The sequence below is a fragment of the Haematobia irritans genome, chromosome 1, assembly GCF_050003625.1.
Source record: "Haematobia irritans isolate KBUSLIRL chromosome 1, ASM5000362v1, whole genome shotgun sequence".
NCBI lineage: Eukaryota > Metazoa > Arthropoda > Insecta > Diptera > Muscidae > Haematobia > Haematobia irritans.
The window spans coordinates 60,887,980-60,905,683 of record NC_134397.1 but is presented as its reverse complement, the minus strand read 5'-3'; the positions used below and the strand labels follow the sequence as shown (position 1 = coordinate 60,905,683).

The 17,704-nt window shown below is 34.6% G+C and overlaps 1 protein-coding gene across 17 annotated transcripts in view; it reads right to left on the bottom strand.

Moving 5' to 3' along the window:
* The window catches only part of Sap47 (Synapse-associated protein 47kD), a 299,408-nt gene that overhangs the window by 62,378 nt on the left and 219,326 nt on the right, over positions 1-17,704 (bottom strand). For 14 of the 17 annotated variants that reach the window (XR_012717945.1, XR_012717944.1, XM_075290558.1 and 11 more), the window contains one exon: positions 1,364-1,606. Coding sequence is in view for 15 of the 17 variants with exons in the window: in XM_075290558.1 (XP_075146673.1) it covers positions 1,364-1,606 (243 nt within the window). In the remaining 2 variants the exon portion in view is untranslated. The remainder of the gene's footprint in view (positions 1-1,363; positions 1,607-17,704) is intronic. The other 3 variants (XM_075290561.1, XM_075290563.1, XM_075290566.1) reach the window with 1 other exon arrangement.

Genomic DNA, 17,704 nt, shown 5'->3' with positions numbered 1-17,704 from the left:
TGGAAAAAAATTTTAAAATTTTCTATGACTTCAAATTTTCTATAAAGAAAATTTATCGCTTGGGTTAAAATTTTCTATAAAAAAAATTCATCGCTTGGCTTAAAATTTTCTATAAAGAAAATTCATTGCTTGCATAAAAATTTTCTATGAAGAAAGTTTATAGTATGGCTTAAAATTTTCTATAAAGAAAATTTATTGCATGACTTAAAATTTTCTATAAAAAAATTCATCGTTTGGCTCAAAATTTTCTATAAAGAAAATTCATCACTTGGCTTAAAATTTTCTATGGAAAAATTAAAAAAAAAAATGTTTTTATAAAATAATGTAATTTTCTAAATTATTTCCATATTTGAAATGACATTTTGTTTATGGTATTGAGTTATAATTTACGTTTGCAATTTTGAGTGTTTGGCTACATCTTAGAAAAAAGTGCTCTTTAACTCTTGTCCTTTTTCCCAACGTTTAATAAAATAAAACGTGGTAAAAAAATTCAAGAACGGAGTAAAAAATACCCTTATTTAAACTGCGCTTATTTAGATTTACTCATTGATTTACTTCATTGAAAAATGAAGCTCAAACAGAATGCGAATTATTGTTCCAAAACGCAGAGATAGGAACCAAAAATTACTTAATGAAAACACTGTGCACAAACCGAATTAAATTTAACGAAATCAATGGAATGCCGGATGAGATGAATATTAAATATTTATAAATTGAATTAAGTTACTATCAGGGATTTTATGAAATATTTTCATAAACAAAATCACTTACCTTAGATGGACCACTGCCACTGAAAATATTTCATAAAATCCTAGCTTTTCTTTTTTGTTATATATAAATATATATAATTAAGGACTTTTTACAGTAGGTTAGCTGTTTCAAGCTTAAAATTTACAATAGAAATTGGAAAAATATTTTTTTTTGAATAAATGTGATAATTAAACAAGTGGAATATTTTCAAAGTCAATGTGGGGTGGAATTCTTAAGGAAGTGTAGAATTGTTAAAAGTTTTGTTTGAAACGGGACTATTGTGTAATAATTGTTTTTTAATAGTTTTGTTTTTTTTTTTAATGTAAAAATAAATCTATACTTCCTTGGCGAATTATAAAGCAATAAAATTTTGTAAAAAACTTGCTAACTAAACTAAGAAGTTAATCGAAAATAATTGTTTTTTTTTTTTCTTTTTAATTTTTGTTAAAGAAAACTTCACTATATATAAAAAGGTATTGTGGAAATATTTTCAAACGGTTTAACAAATCACAAACTCATTACAATCCTTGGTGATTTTTTTCATGTAACGCTTGACTCAAAGATCAAAAAAATACCAAGATTTCCTCTCATTAATAAAGTTGTGGGCCCATACCTAAGATACCTCGATTTGTCATCTTCTTCAGCACCGGTAGCAGAACCGGCGGCTGGATTTTCAGCACCAGGAACGGCAGCGCCATCGGCACCTTCTTCGCCACCCTTGCGCAGACCAGGTATAGAGGGTATTGAAGGCATGGCTGGCATCGATGGCATTGCCATTGTGGGCATTGAAGGCATAGCCGGCATAGAGGGTATTGAGGCACTGCCCAACCAACCTTTGGCACTGCCTAACCAACCACTGTAAGAAAAGAAAAAGAAAAATAAGAAAATGTCGATTAATAGTTTGCTTAAACTGGTAAAAATATAATCAATTAATCATTAATAAGATCGAAATATTTCTAATATTAAATATTATAGCTATATAAGTTTTCTTTATAAAAATACATTTTTTAAGAGAGAATATTGGGACAGGAATTATATTTTTTTCTTTATTAGAAATTTAGAGTGAGGAAATGCTTATTCCTTATAGAAAACGTCGAGCGATAAATTTCTTTCCTTTATATGTTTATATATTGACCCGGGAAATTAATTTTGTATACATATAATTTTGAACATATTTTTCTTTACGGATAAATTTTAAGCCAGGCAATAAGTTTTCTGTATAAAAAATTTTTAATACGGACTAAAATTTTCAATCTAGAACATTTTCAAGCCAGGCTATAAATTTTCTATATAGAAAATGTTTAGGTTAGGTTAGGTTAAAGTGGCAGCCCGATTAAGTTTCAGGCTCACTTAGACTATTCAGTCCATTGTAATACCACATTTAACTAAAAGTACCTATTACATATGGGCACTTCTAGTTTTAACCACTGAACCTTCTCTATTATTTTCTTTTGTTGAACCAACCAGATTGTTCCAGAAACTGCTTAAGTTAACGTTTTCCAGTTCCGCCAGTAATCTAAAACTATATGCCCTAAAATTTGCTTCAGCCTTACACAAAATGCAGGACACTCACACAAGCGGTGTTTAATTGATTCCTTTTCCTCCGCGTCATGACAGCTCATACAATAGTCATTATACTTCGTGCCAATAGTTTTTGCAAAATCGCCTATCAGGCAGCGACCCGTTAGAGCAGATATCAGGAGTAATATCTGACGTCTTGAGAACACTAGCATATCTAGTGTGCGGTTCAAGTTTAAATGGGCCATATTTGCTTGGTTTCGTTACAGCCCTTGCAATTCTCCCATCGAACATTTGCCATCATGACAGCCTTATCACGCAGTAAGAGCTTGCAGGTAGCCAGAGACATACCAACAGATTCTAGTTCGCCTGGAATATGTAAGGTAGTTCCAAGCCTTGCTAACTCATCCGCTTCGCAGTTCCCCGGTATGTTCCTATGGCCAGGCACCCATATTAGGTTAATATTGTACTGCTCAGCCATCTCGTTGAGAGATTTGCGACAGTCGATGGGCGTTTTCGAGTTAAGGAACACAGAGTCTAAGGATTTTATTCCAGGTTGGCTGTCTGAGTAAATATTAATGCCAACAATTTTTGGAACATTATTTCTCATCCAATTCGCCACCTCTCTTATTGCTAATATTTCAGCTAGAAAAACACTACAGTGATTAGGTAATCTTTTCGCTATTCGAAGTTCCAGATCTTTAGAATATACTCCGAAACCCACTTGCCCATCCAATTTGGAGCCATCAGTGTAGAAATCTATATATCTTTTATTCCCCGGGGTCGGTGTACACCATGCCTCACTGTTGGGAATTAGAGTTTCAAACTTTTTATCGAAAAGTGGTTTCGCCAGTGTGTAATCCACTACGTTAGGCACATCTGGCATTACTTTGAGGACCGAACTGTGACCGTACATTTTTTCCGACCACATCCATAGTTCGCGCAACCGCACAGCCGTTGTTGCAGCTGACTGTTTGGCCAAAATGTCTAAAGGCAATAGATACAGCATGACATTAAGGGAATCTGTTCCTGTCTTACTGAATGCGCCTGAGATACACAAGCACGCCATACGCTGAACTTTATCTAAACCTAGAAAATGTTTAAGCTGGTCTAAAAATTACCTATATAGAAATTTCTATATAGAAAATTTTTAAGCCGGGCTACAAGTTGTCTATATAAAAATGTTCAAGCCATGTTATAAATTTGATATGTAGACAACTTTCTATAAAAAAATTAAAGCGAAAATTTTTAATAAATTTTCTATACAGAAATTTTTTTTTACATTTTTAAGGTCTGGCTTAAAATTTTTTTTATATAGAAACTTTGTTGTTAACTTTGTTAAGTCTTCGGCGTAAATATTTTCTATATAGAAAATTTGTAGCCCAGCTTAAAAATTTTCTAATAAAAAAAAATAAATAAAAATTTCTGTACAGAAAATTTATTACTCGCTTTAAAATTCGACATAGAAAATTTATAGTTACTATTTTTTATTGTTTGAATAAATTCATTTTACACAATAATTTAATAATTATATTTTAAGAGTTCAGTTACATAACACAACTTTTCAACTTAAACATAATTTTTAAACTTTGAATAATTTATGGTATCTAAATAACAAATGAAACGGGGAATATTAATGAAGGAAAAAACCCCGTGAATAGAAAATTTGTAGGTTGTAAATGTATAGCTGTATATTTTCTATATAGAAAATTATTAAACCGGGCTTTAAATTTTCTATACGAAAATATATAGGTTGTAAATTACCATGTTCTATGCCGATAATAAATTTTCAATACAGAAAATTTTAGTTTTTTTTTATTTAGAAAATTTTTAAGCTGGGCTACACAATTTCTATATACCAAATTTTTAAGCCAAGCCTTAAATATTCTGTACAACAAATTTTTATACCCTCCCCCATAGGATGGGGGGTATATTAACATTATCATTCCGTTTGCAACACATCGAAATATTGCTCTAAGACCCCATAAAGTATATATAGTAATATATTCTGGGTCGTGGTGAAATTCTGAGTCGACCTAAGCATGTCCGTCCGTCTGTCTGTTGAAATCACGCTAACTTCCGAACGAAACAAGCTATCGACTTGAAACTTGCCACAAGTAGTTGCTATTGATGTAACAGGTTGGCTGATAAGTCCCCGGTCTAACAAAGAAAAACACATTTTTTTGTCAAAATTCGTTTTTATTATTCAACATAGTTCCCTTCAAGAGCGATACAACGATTATAACGAACTTCCAATTTTTTGATACCATTTTGGTAGTACTCCTTCAGTTTTGCCTCAAAATAGGCCTCAGTTTCGACGATCACCTCTTCATTGCAGCCACATTTTTTCCCTGCGAGCATCCTTTTGAGGTCTGAGAACAAGAAAAAGTCGCTGGGGCCAGATCTGGAGAATACGGTGGGTGGGGAAGCATTTCGAAGCCCAATTCATGAATTTTTGCCATCGTTCTCAATGACTTGTGGTACGGTGCGTTGTCTTGGTGGAACAACACTTTTTTTCTTCTTCATATGGGACCCTTTTACCCCGATTTCGACCTTCAAACGCTCCAATAACGCCATATAATATTCACTGTTGATGGTTTTTCCCTTCTCAAGATAATCGATAAAAATTATTCCATGCGCATCCCAAAAAACAGATGCCATTACTTTGCCAGCGGACTTTTGAGTCTTCCACGCTTCGGAGACGGTTCTCCGGTCGCTGTCCACTCAGCCGACTGTCGATTGGACTTAGGAGTGTAGTGATGGAGCCATGTTTCATCCATTGTCACATATCGACGGAAAAACTCGGCTGTATTACGAGTTAACAGCTGCAAACACCGCTCAGAATCATTAACATGTTGTTGTTTTTGGTCAAATGTGAGCTCGCGCGGCACCCATTTTGCACAGAGCTTCCGCATATTGAAATATTCATGAATGATATGACCAACACGTTCCTTTGATATCTTTAAGGCCTCTGCTATCTCGATCAACTTCATTTTACGGTCATTCAAAATCATTTTGTGGATTTTTTTTGATGTTTTCGTCGGTAACCACCTCTATCGGGCGTTCACCGTCCTCCGTGCCCATTCCACCACGCTTGAATTTTGCATACCAATCAATTATTGTTGATTTCCCTGGGGCAGAGTCCAGAAACTCATAATCAAGACAAGTTTTCGCTTCCACCGTATTTTCCCATTCAGAAAACAGTATTTTATCAAAACACGAAATTCCTTTTTTCCATTTTTTTCACAATAACAAAAGTTGCTTCACAAAAGACGCTCTATCTCACAAACTAATTGACTTACAGACATCAAATTTTGACACGAATCATTTGAAGGTTGGTACTATATAAAAATAATATGCATTTAATACTAGCGACGCCATCTATGTGTCAGACCGGGGACTTATCAGCCAACCTGTTATATATAGTTATATATTCTGGGTTGTGGTCAAATTCTGAGTCGACCTAAGCATGTCCGTCCATCTGTCTGTTGAAATCACGCTAACTTCCGAACGAAACAAGCTATCGACTTGAAACTTGCCACAAGTAGTTGTTATTGATGTAGGTTGGATGGTATTGCAAATGGGCCATATCGGTCCACTTTTAAGTATAGCCCCCATATAAACGGACCCACAGATTTGGCTTGTAAATCCCCTAAGAGAAGCAAATTTCATCCGAGCCGGCTGAAATTTGGTACATTGTGTTAGTATATGGTCTCTAACAACCATGCAAAAAGTGGTCCACATCGGTCCATAGTTAAATGTAGCCCCCATATAAACCGATCCCCAGATTTGGCTTGCGAAGCCTCTAAGAGAAACAAATTTCATCCGATCCGTCTGAAATTTTGTACATGGTGTTCGTATATGGTCTCTAACAACCATGCAAAAATTGGTCCACATCGGTCCATAATTATATGTAGCCCCCATATAAACCGATCCCCAGATTTGACCTCCGGAGCCTCGTGGAAGAGCAAAATTCAACCGTTTCGGTTGAAATTTGGTATGTGGTGTATATATATGGCCTCAAACACCCATGCAAAAATTGGTCGAAATCGGTCCATGATTATATATAGCCCCCATATAAACCGATCCACAGATTTGACCTCCGGAGCCACTTGGAAGAGCAAAATTCATCCGATTCGGTTAAAATTTGGTACGTGAATTTAGTACATGATATTTAACAACCATGCCAAAAGTGGTCCATATCAGTCCATAATCATATATAGCCCCCATATAAACCGATCCCGAGATTTGGTTTTGGAGCCACTTGGAGGAGCAAATTTCATCCGAGTCAGTTGAAATTTGGTACATTGTGCTAGTATATGGCCGTTAACAACCATGCCTAACTAGGTTCATATCGGTCTATAGTTATATATAGCCCTCAGATAAATAGATCCCCAATCACACATATACCATTATGTGTGATCATAATGGTATACTATATACCATTATGAACTATATCAAGTTCATAATGGTATATAGCCCACATATAAGCGACCCCATATTTCAATTCTGGCTCTCTACGTACCGAGCAAAAGTCCATATCGATTCGTAATTATTTGTAGACTTACCTATACATACCTTTTTTGACGTATGGGCTAACTCACAATTTAGAAAACGATGTTAAGAAGTTTTAAGACACCACAACCCAATTAATTCGATTGTGGATGACAGTCTTTCGTAGAAGCTTCTACGCAATCCATGGTGGAGGGTACATAAGATTCGGCCTGGCCGAACTTACGGCCGTATACTTGTTATAATTTTCATTTTAGAGCATTTGTCGTAAATTTTGTTTTCATTAACAATTCAAATTCTCTTATATAGGATCATTTAATGATTTTACTTTTCTTATTTGGTATTTGTCTCTTTTTAAAGTTGTCTTGTGTTTTCCCCACACAAATTCAATGTTCTAATAGTGTTAAAGAGGTAATGGTATTCCTGTAGCATACACACGGAGGAAGTGGCGCTAAATGAAGAAGCACTTGTTTTTTGAAAATTCTTTTTCCGTTTGCTTCCACTCTTGATTAGAGGGAAATATACAAAGGGATTGACATTTCCTATTTACTGGATTATTTTGTACAAGTTCTTCCACTCGGAATATTATCAGAAGAAGGAATTAAGGTGCCTTCTTTAAGCACAAAAGGATTTAATCGTTATTTACAGAAAATAAACACTCACAATTTGGATGTATTGGCACGTAAGGCGATATTTACCATGCTCATTTGCATGCATTTTTATTACCTTCAATTGATTTCCACTTAATTCGTTGAGTTACGTTATTGAAATTAAAAAAATCAGTTATACTATTTTATTAAAAGTCTAAAAAAAACTGGAATATGCCATATTTTTCTCTCAGTATTTTAATTTTCAACAATCCAGTGCTAAGGTGTTTTCATGTCACATGCATACATAGTAGGAAATTTCATTTCCGTTAATTTACCATCTCTCTGAGCGATGTTAGGAAGCATTAGATAATACTACATAATGCATGCATGCTTTTAGGCGCTGTTGTGTGATCTAGGAGTTGAAATGTGTGTGTATGTTTGTGTGTGTGCAAACCATGATAGGCACCAGCATATACATGTGTGTTTCGTTAGACTTGACTAATGGCTTATATCCTTGTTGTGGGTGTAAGCATAAATGTATGTGAAATTGTGAGTTTTATAACTTTCAGTATGCAATCTTTTAATGGTTTTAGGACTTGTATTTCGTTCTTAGAAAGAAAAATGAGGGAATTGAGAATATTTCAAATTTTATCTCTTTAGGAAAAGAGCGAATGTTCGGTAGATGTTAAAAAATAGTTACATTTTCCCAAGTTTCTTTAGAGAACTGTAAGAGCCACACGATACATTTTTTTGGAATATTTTGAGCCGGGATTTATTTTTTTAACGCGAAATATGACATATTTTTCGATAATGTATGCTCGCGTTTATTGATGTATTGCCATCTTAGAGATTTTCAAATAATTCTCCTTAAACCAGAAATCAAAATTATTTCATCCAACTGCCTTACAGTGCCCCAAGCATTATCTGTATTGAATATGTAATTTTGTACTCTCTGAATGAAGAAAGACCAAAGAAATGCTCGAAAATATATGGTTTTATTACACTTTCTATTTAAATGAGCAGAATCATCCGTCAGTTCTTGCAAAAATTAAGCTCCCATTAAGAAAGCTTATTATATGAATTACCCGACATATTTATTTTGATGGTGATCGTCTTTAATGTTTATTCATTATGCTAAATCAACAATTTATTTAATTTAAAATTAGACTTTGTTGACTTCGAAGCAAATAACTCTGGTAAAAAGTTAAATGAAATCTTAATTTTATTTAATCTACACTCAGAAAAAAGTGAACTCTATATTTCATTAAAGCCAATTTAACTTGATTTTAGTTCATGGAATTATTATGTTTGCAGAATGTTGCCTTTGCTCTAATAGTTTTCTGCGTACGTTAGTTAAATTTACTAAAAGACGGGAAAAAATTATACACAAATTAAGCATAAAGATTTACTAAATTCGTATTTCTCACCAATTTTTTCCTTCAAAGTAGTGAAAAAAATTAATTATGTCTACTACATTTTTTTTTGAATTTGTCGAAAAATATTTACTTGTTTTTTGTGATATCGGCGTGATGCCAGCGTTTGTAATACTGTTAGGTAAAATTTTCTAAAAATATTCAAATATTTTCTAAAATTAACCAAACGTTTTTCCCGTGCAAATAAATTAAATTAATTTTTGAGAGGTTGTGATTTGGATCGGCGTCCTACATACACACCACAAGTCACTGATTTAACAAATTAGGCCAATGTCTTGAAATCAAATTGTGATATTTCAGGCGTTGATGATGACTTGTTTTCATTAGAAGAACTTAGATCATTAACCGTAGTGTTAATTAATAACATAAAAAAATTGTAAAATGCAATCAGATCAATTTCAAGTAATTACAGGTTTAGCTTTTAATTTTTTGTCATGAATCAAAACTTAAAAAAAATAATGATTTGGAACTCTAGAGGAATCCAAAATAAATTTTTTGGTTATTTACTAAAACAAAATATAAACGTAGCTTTAATCAATGCGACGTGGTAGAAAGGAGAGATAATAATGAAACATCCATTATTTTGCTGCTATAGGTCCTTCGGATTTAAAAAATAGCCACTTCAAATCGGATCTAATGAAATTTTCTAGAATCAGGGTCAGGTTCCAGAAGACCTTAACTCCAAAAGTCGTGAATGGGATTGTGTACGATTGGAGCAATATTCGAAACGTATTATTATCGAACAATACTTTTGGACTCATATACCCTCCCGAGCCCATCTATATACAAACTTGCAATAATTCGACGCTTTCAGTTATTGATTTCTTCATTAAAAATTTTTCTGAGAAACTAAGTTCGGCGCTAAATTTAAACGCACTCACCTTCGATCATTTACCAGTCTGGACCAACTATGACACAGTCTCCAAACCAACCAATACTCTCAGATTCAATTATAAATTGGCGGATTGGTGGAAGTTTAGGATATATATTAACTACAATATTTATAATCTTATAGATGTTCTTTGGGGGAAGTCAAACGGACCTACCTTAATTACGAACATTTTCAACACTTGCATTAGACTTCGTTATTTCCCGAAAATTTGGAAACCGGCCAAGAACGCTCCCAGGCCAAATTCATACAGGCCAGTTAGCCCTCTTAGTTTTATGAGCAAACTTCTTGAAAAAATTATTAAGGATAAAATCGCAGGCCACGTAGAACGCAAAAAAACAACGCAACAATTCGGTTTCAGACCTGAACACAATACCATTTTGCCTTTAGTCCGCATGGGGAACATTATTTGCACTAAATTAAATAAAGGAAGTACAACTGCTATGGTCATACTAGATAAAAAAAATCTGCATTTGACTTGATGCGGCACGACGCCTTAATTCATAAACTGACTAGGATCGGTCTGGATGTTCCAACAGTTAAATTGATAAGAAGCTTCCTTGAAAATAGAACATTTCAAGTTCATATTGGAAATGCAATGTCACGACGACTTAATTCATAAACTGGCTAGGATCGGTCTGGATGTTCCAACAGTTAAATTGACAAGAAGCGTCCTTGAAAATAGAACATTTCAAGTTCATATTGGAAATGCAATGTCTTCTGTACACACATCTCCAACAGGATGTCCTCAAGGCTCTTGTCTATCTCTGTTACTATACAATATTTATACAATATTTACACCTACGACTTGCCCGAACTCCGTCTTTGCAGACAATACCGCGATTTTATGTCAGGGTGTTTTTGCTTCTAATAGCGACATACAGGTGGCACTAAGAGACTATTTTAAGAGATGAAAGGTAGTAGAGAATACATCGAAGATCCATTCTATATTCTTTTCAAGAACCTGCTATTCGGCAGTCTCCAAAATTAAAATAGATTACTTCGATATTGCGTGGGACAATAAGGTGAAATATTTGGAAGTGATTCTCGACGAAAAGACCACACGGCGACCACATCAGCTATACCATAAACAAAACTATAAAAAATTTATATTACTTTATAAACAGACAAGTAAGGAAAGTCTAAAGTCGGGTGGGCCGACTATATTATACCCTGCACCACTTTGTAGATCTAAATTTACGATACCATATCACATCCGTCAAATGTGTTGGGTGCTATATATAAAGGTGTGTCCCAAATACATACATTTAAATATCACTCGATTTGGACAGAATTTGATAGACTTTTACAAAATCTATAGACTATAAATTTAAGATGGCTAATGCACTAGGGTGGAACACAATTTTAGTAAAAAACAAAATGGGTCTAAAATATATAGTCTACCATATTTTCCCAACTCTGGTGTACATATATATGGGAGATATATATAATCTGAACCGATTTTAACTAAATTTGACATGCTATCTCTGCTAAATTTCACGTAAATGGGAGTATAACTCTGACCCCAGTGGCCATTTGAGTGTAAATCGGGCGAAAGATATATATGGGAGCTATATCTAAATCTGAACCGATTTCAACCAAATTTGGTACACTTACCGATACTATTAAACGTACTCCTTGTGCAAAATTTGAACTAAATCACGGCAAAACTCTAGCTTTTGAGGCCATATAAGTGCAAATCGGACGAAAGATATATATGGGAGCTATATCTAAATCTGAACCGATTTCAATCAAATTTACCAAGCATTGGTAGAATGTCAATTCTACTCTCTGTGCAAAATTTCACGAAAATCGGTAGTAAACTTTTGCCTCTGTTGCCATATGAGTCTAAATCGGACGAAAGATATATATGGGAGCTATATCTAAATCTGAACCGATTTAGATGATATTTTGCAAGTTTTTCGGGACTCATAAAATATTCGGATGTACTGAATTTGAAGAACATCGTTTGATAAACACGCAAATTATGACCAGATCGGGGATAAATATATATGGCAGCTATATCTAAATCTGAACCGATTTTTTCCAAAATCACTAGCGATTGCCTTTGCCCCAAAAAACGATCCTATGCCAAATTTGAGGACGATCGGACTTAAACTGCGACCTGTACTTTGCGCACAAAAATACATGAACAGACAGACAGACAGACGGACGGACAGACAGACAGACATCCAGACAGACAGACGGACATCACTAAATCGACTCAGTATTTAATTCTAAGACGATCGGTATACTAAACGATGGGTCTCAGACTTTTCCTTCTTGGCGTTACATACAAATGCACAAACTTATTATACCCTGTACCACAGTAGTGGTGAAGGGTATAAATATGGAAACATTTAAATCTGAAGCAATTTTAAGGAAACTTCACAAACGTTTATTTATGATTTATCGCTCGATATATATGTAAAGGGTGATTCTTTTGAGGTTAGGATTTTCATGCATTAGTATTTGACAGATCACGTGGGATTTCAGACATGGTGTCAAAGAGAAAGATGCTCAGTATGCTTTGACATTCCATCATGAATAGACTTACTAACGAGCCACAACGTCGAATTTTCAGTGAATGGGCCCTAGAAAAGTTGGCAGAAAATCGGCTTTTTTATCGACAAATTTTGTTCAGCGATGAGGCTCATTTCTGGTTGAATGGCTACGTAAATAAGCAAAATTGCCGCATTTGGAGTGAAGAGCAACCAGAAGCCGTTCAAGAACTGCCCATGCATCCCGAAAAATGCACTGTTTGGTGTGGTTTGTACGCTGGTGGAATCATTGGACCGTATTTTTTCAAAGATGCTGTTGGACGCAACGTTACGGTGAATGGCGATCGCTATCGTTCGATGCTAACAAACTTTTTGTTGCCAAAAATGGAAGAACTGAACTTGGTTGACATGTGGTTTCAACAAGATGGCGCTACATGCCACACAGCTCGCGATTCTATGGCCATTTTGAGGGAAAACTTCGGAGAACAATTCATCTCAAGAAATGGACCGGTAAGTTGGCCACCAAGATCATGCGATTTGACGCCTTTAGACTATTTTTTGTGGGGCTACGTCAAGTCTAAAGTCTACAGAAATAAGCCAGCAACTATTCCAGCTTTGGAAGACAACATTTCCGAAGAAATTCGGGCTATTCCGGCCGAAATGCTCGAAAAAGTTGCCCAAAATTGGACTTTCCGAATGGACCACCTAAGACGCAGCCGCGGTCAACATTTAAATGAAATTATCTTCAAAAAGTAAATGTCATGGACCAATCTAACGTTTCAAATAAAGAACCGATGAGATTTTGCAAATTTTATGCGTTTTTTTTTTAAAAAAAGTTATCAAGCTCTTAACAAATCACCCTTTATTAGACGTTTAGGAAAATTAGAGTAATTTTTACAACTTTTCGACTAAGCAGTGGCGATTTAACAAGGAAAATGTTGGTATTTTGACCATTTTTGTCGAAATCAGAAAAACATATATATGGGAGCTACATCTAAATCTGAACCGATTTCAATCAAATTTAACACACATGACTATATTAGTAATTGTACTCCTAGTGCAAAATTTCAACCAAATTGGGCCAAAACTCTGGCTTCTGGGGTCATATAAGTCCATATCGGGCGAAAAATATATATGGAAGCTATATCTAACTCTGAACCGATTTCAATCAAACTTGGCACACATGACTATACTACCAATTGTACTCCTTGGGCAAAATTTTAAGCTAATCGGGATAAAACCCTGGCTTTTGGGTCCATATAAGTGCATATCGGGCGAAAGATATATATGGGAGCTATATCTAAATCAGAATCGATTTCAACCAAATTTGGCACGCATAGCTACAATGCTAAATCTACTCCCTGTGGAAAATTTCAACCAACTTGGGCCAAAATTCTGGCTTTTAGGACCATATTAGTCCATATCGGGCGAAAGATATATATGGGAGCTACATCTAAATCTGAACCGATTTCAATCAAATTTAACACACTTGACTATACTACTAATTGTACTCCTAGTGCAAAATTTCAACCAAATTCGGCCAAAAATTTGGCTTCTGGGGCCATATAAGTCCATATCGGGCGAAAGATATATATGGGAGCTATATCTAAATCTGAACCGATTTCAATCAAATTTTGCACACTTGATAGATATATATGGGAGCTATATCTGAATCTGAACCGATTTCAATCAAATTTTGCACACTTGACTATACGACTAAGCAAATCGGTATAAAGCTCAGGCTGCTGGGTCCATATTAGTGCATATCGGGCGAAAGATATATATGGGAGCTATATCTAAATCTGAACCGATTTCTTCCACAATCAATAGGGTTCTATTCTGACCCAAATTAGGAACATGTGCCAAATTTGAAGGCGATTGGACTTAAATTGCGACCTACAATTTGATCACAAAAATGTGTTCGCAGACAGACGGACGGACAGACGGACATGGTTATTTCGACTCAGGGACCCACCCTGAGCATTATTGCCAAAGACACCATGTGTCTATCTCGTCTCCTTCTGGGTGTTACAAACATATGCACTAACTTATAATACCCTGTTCCACAGTGTGGCGCAGGGTATAAAAATCAAATATGTGTACTCGCAATAAACTAATTAAGGATTATTATTATTATTAGTTATTTTCCATCCTATTTTGTATTACGGAGCTCCTTGGTATAAAGCAGCAGATTGTCATTTACGAAAATTACAAGTTATCCAAAATAAAATTGTGAAAATGATGTGTAATCTGCCTTTCGACTACACTACCCATCAAATACATACGAATTACAATCTCTCTTTTGTTAAAGACAAAACATAAAAGACATCACAGACAATTTCCTCCTCATATATACCAACTTTTTACTCTTTTGACACAATTTTCTGGAAGATCGTTTACTAATTTTCCCGTTTAATTTGCTAATTTGCTACCAAAAATTATTCCAAGTTTAAATTATGTTTAAGTTAAAAAGATGTGATATATAACTGAACTCTTAAAATGTAATTATTAAATTATTGTGTAAAATGTATTTATTCAAACAATAAAAATAGTTTAAATACATAAATTAAATTAACTATACTAAAATAAATTTTAGGTATTAAATTAGAAATAATTTAATGAAATTAAATTATATTTAATTTAGCTTAATTTTATTCAAATCAGTTTACATAGATTCCATACATTTCATTACAATTCACTTTAATAACACGCAGTTGAATTTAACTTAAACAAATTGAACATAATTAAAGATCAGCTGGCTTGAATAAATAAATTATCGAATATTTTTCTTTTGTAATATTATAAGGATTCTTTTTGGTTAAAGGCATTTCAAGCAAACTTAAAAATATGCAAAACAATTCTCATTTAAATTTGGAAAAAAACCTCCTATACTTTTTTAGATCTTCTAATCGTATAGGCGTATAAAAACATGCGTTTATTACTTTTTCTGTCAACTGTCATGGTATGTTTCGTTGTTGTCGTTGTTTTCCTTGTTCGATGTCAGAAACGTGGTTTCGTTTTACAATATTCCTTTTTGATCGTAAGGTTATTTGTCAAATCAAGTCAATTGTGTATTCAGAATATTTTATTTCTCATATAAGCGTGCTTATTTGGCTCTTACGACTGGATGTCATGCCTCACCATTGTATTGTCATGCTAAAGATTTTCACAAAAAAAAAAAACGCGCTAAGGTACTCAACTCTGTAAATGTGTGTGTATTTATGTTTTATATCTGTGTGTGCGAGTGTGTAAAGAGAATCCTTAGATATTGAATGTGTTATGTCAATCAATCTTATTGCAAAGTCGATAATCTAAGAGGCATGTCAATTTCAGGTACTAAAGCAAAAAGTACTTAAGAATTTCTTTTTTTTTTTGTGTAAATTAGAAAGGCAAAAAACGAAAGAATTTAAATGAATGTAGCTCAGATGAATTTAAATTTATACCAATTTATGGATAAACATTAGATAAATGTGAATAATATACTTAAAAATATTTAATATAATCGAAATCTCACCAAGTAGAGGATGAGAAGATTACCTCGAGGAATCACAATGGGTCTATAGTGGTTTAAGTGGACATCAACTCTATTTCAAAAGTGAAAATGTAGCCCAATTATTATTATACGTATGGTGGCAGCCTGATATTTCCCTATGGGAAATGGATTAACCACAAGACCGGTACAGGACTAGTCCCTGGTGTGTATAGACCAATTTTAGTTCTGGTCAAGACGTATGGAAGGGACCGGTCACTTTAACATGGGTTTGTCATTGACGGGGTAAATTTACACTTTAGGACACATCTTGGAATCGTTCCTAAGGCCATGTTCTGGAACATTTTAGTAGTAGCACTCCATAGACAGGTCCTCATGAACCAGTTTCGGTCAAACTCTTAAGAATCCGTTTCATTTTGGTTATCCGAATCGCACCAGAAATGAAAAATTTTTGAAATATGTTGAACAATAGGTTATTCTGGTAATTCTACTTCACTAAATGTGTAGATCCAATAAGATTTCAAGCTAGTATGGAAATCATTAAATTATGACTATTTAAAAACTGCGACAAACTGGATCACCGGTACCAGTCCTGTGATAGGTTCGTCAGTGTCAATTTGCACTAATTTCCCGTAAGGTTACTATAAAGTCCATTGTGAACTTCTCTCTTCTCTGACATTTCAGGCTCACTTAGACTATTCAGTCCGTTGTGAACTGCCGCTACAGGGTGACCAGCGCCACAGTACTGTCTGTATACATTTTCTCGATAATATACTGGACACTTTCGTGCAAGCGAAGCATCTCTCTGGCTTTTTCCAGCTTACTTTTTTGTGCACAGGGGAGCTCTTGAACTTCAATAACATCAGTCTAAACTCATTTTTCAATGTGCATTGCATCAGTTTTCGCGATATGTTCAGCTAACGAGCATGATTTTTGGACTTCAATCAAATCTGGCTGGGACACAAAGAGAAGTGGACTTAGAGTAGGCATGACCCATAGGGTCATGATAATGTATTTAGGGCGTGCTGTGAGAATACGAGGGTTACGTTTTATATTTCGGGATTGGGCAATATTAGTGTTGTTTGTGCTTTATAGTTAAAAAATCAACAAATTTAAAGACAATTTCATTAGATTTGAAGAATTTTTATACCATGCGCCACACTGTGGAATAGGGTATTATACGAGTAAGTGTATTGAAGTTTCAGGAGATTATATTGAAAAAATATATATATTTTTGAAAAACTAACTATTCTATTTCATTGATAGGCTAATGACTTTCCGGACCTTCCTCGTAGGTTAGTACATATGTTTCCAACACCCAGAAGGAGACGAGATAGACACATGGTGCCTTTGGCAATAATGCTCAGGGTCGGTCCCTGAGTCGATCTAGCCATGTCCGTCCGTTAAGTTTTAAATATAGCTCCCGTATATATACAACATTTTTACTGCTCTTGCAAAATTTGGTTGAAATCGATTAAGATTTAGATATAGCTATGCTCGTATGACAACCGGAAGTCTTAATTTCACTCCGGTTAACTTCACTTTTTTCACAAAAATTGCTTCATATTTAAATATTTCCAATATTTTTACTAACATTGTATTACACCCTAGGGCATTGCCGGACTTAAATTTTAAACCCCCATATGCAAAAAAAAAAAAAAAAAATTAAATAAATAAAGAAAACTTCAAGCCTACTTTTGCTATATAAATTCATTCGATAAACTGTCAATAAATTGTTTTGCATATGGGCATAGGTTAGGTTAGGTTAGGTGGCAGTCCGATGTATCAGGCTCACTTAGACTATTCAGTCCATTGTGATACCACATTGGTGAACTTCTCTCTTATCACTAGTGCTGCCCGATTCCATGTTAAGCTCAATGACAAGGGACCTCCTTTTTATAGCCGAGTCCGAACGGCGTTCCACATTGCAGTGAAACCACTTAGAGAAGCTTTGAAATGTCACCAGCATTACTGAGGTGGGATAATCCACCGCTGAAAAACTTTTTGGTGTTCGGTCGATG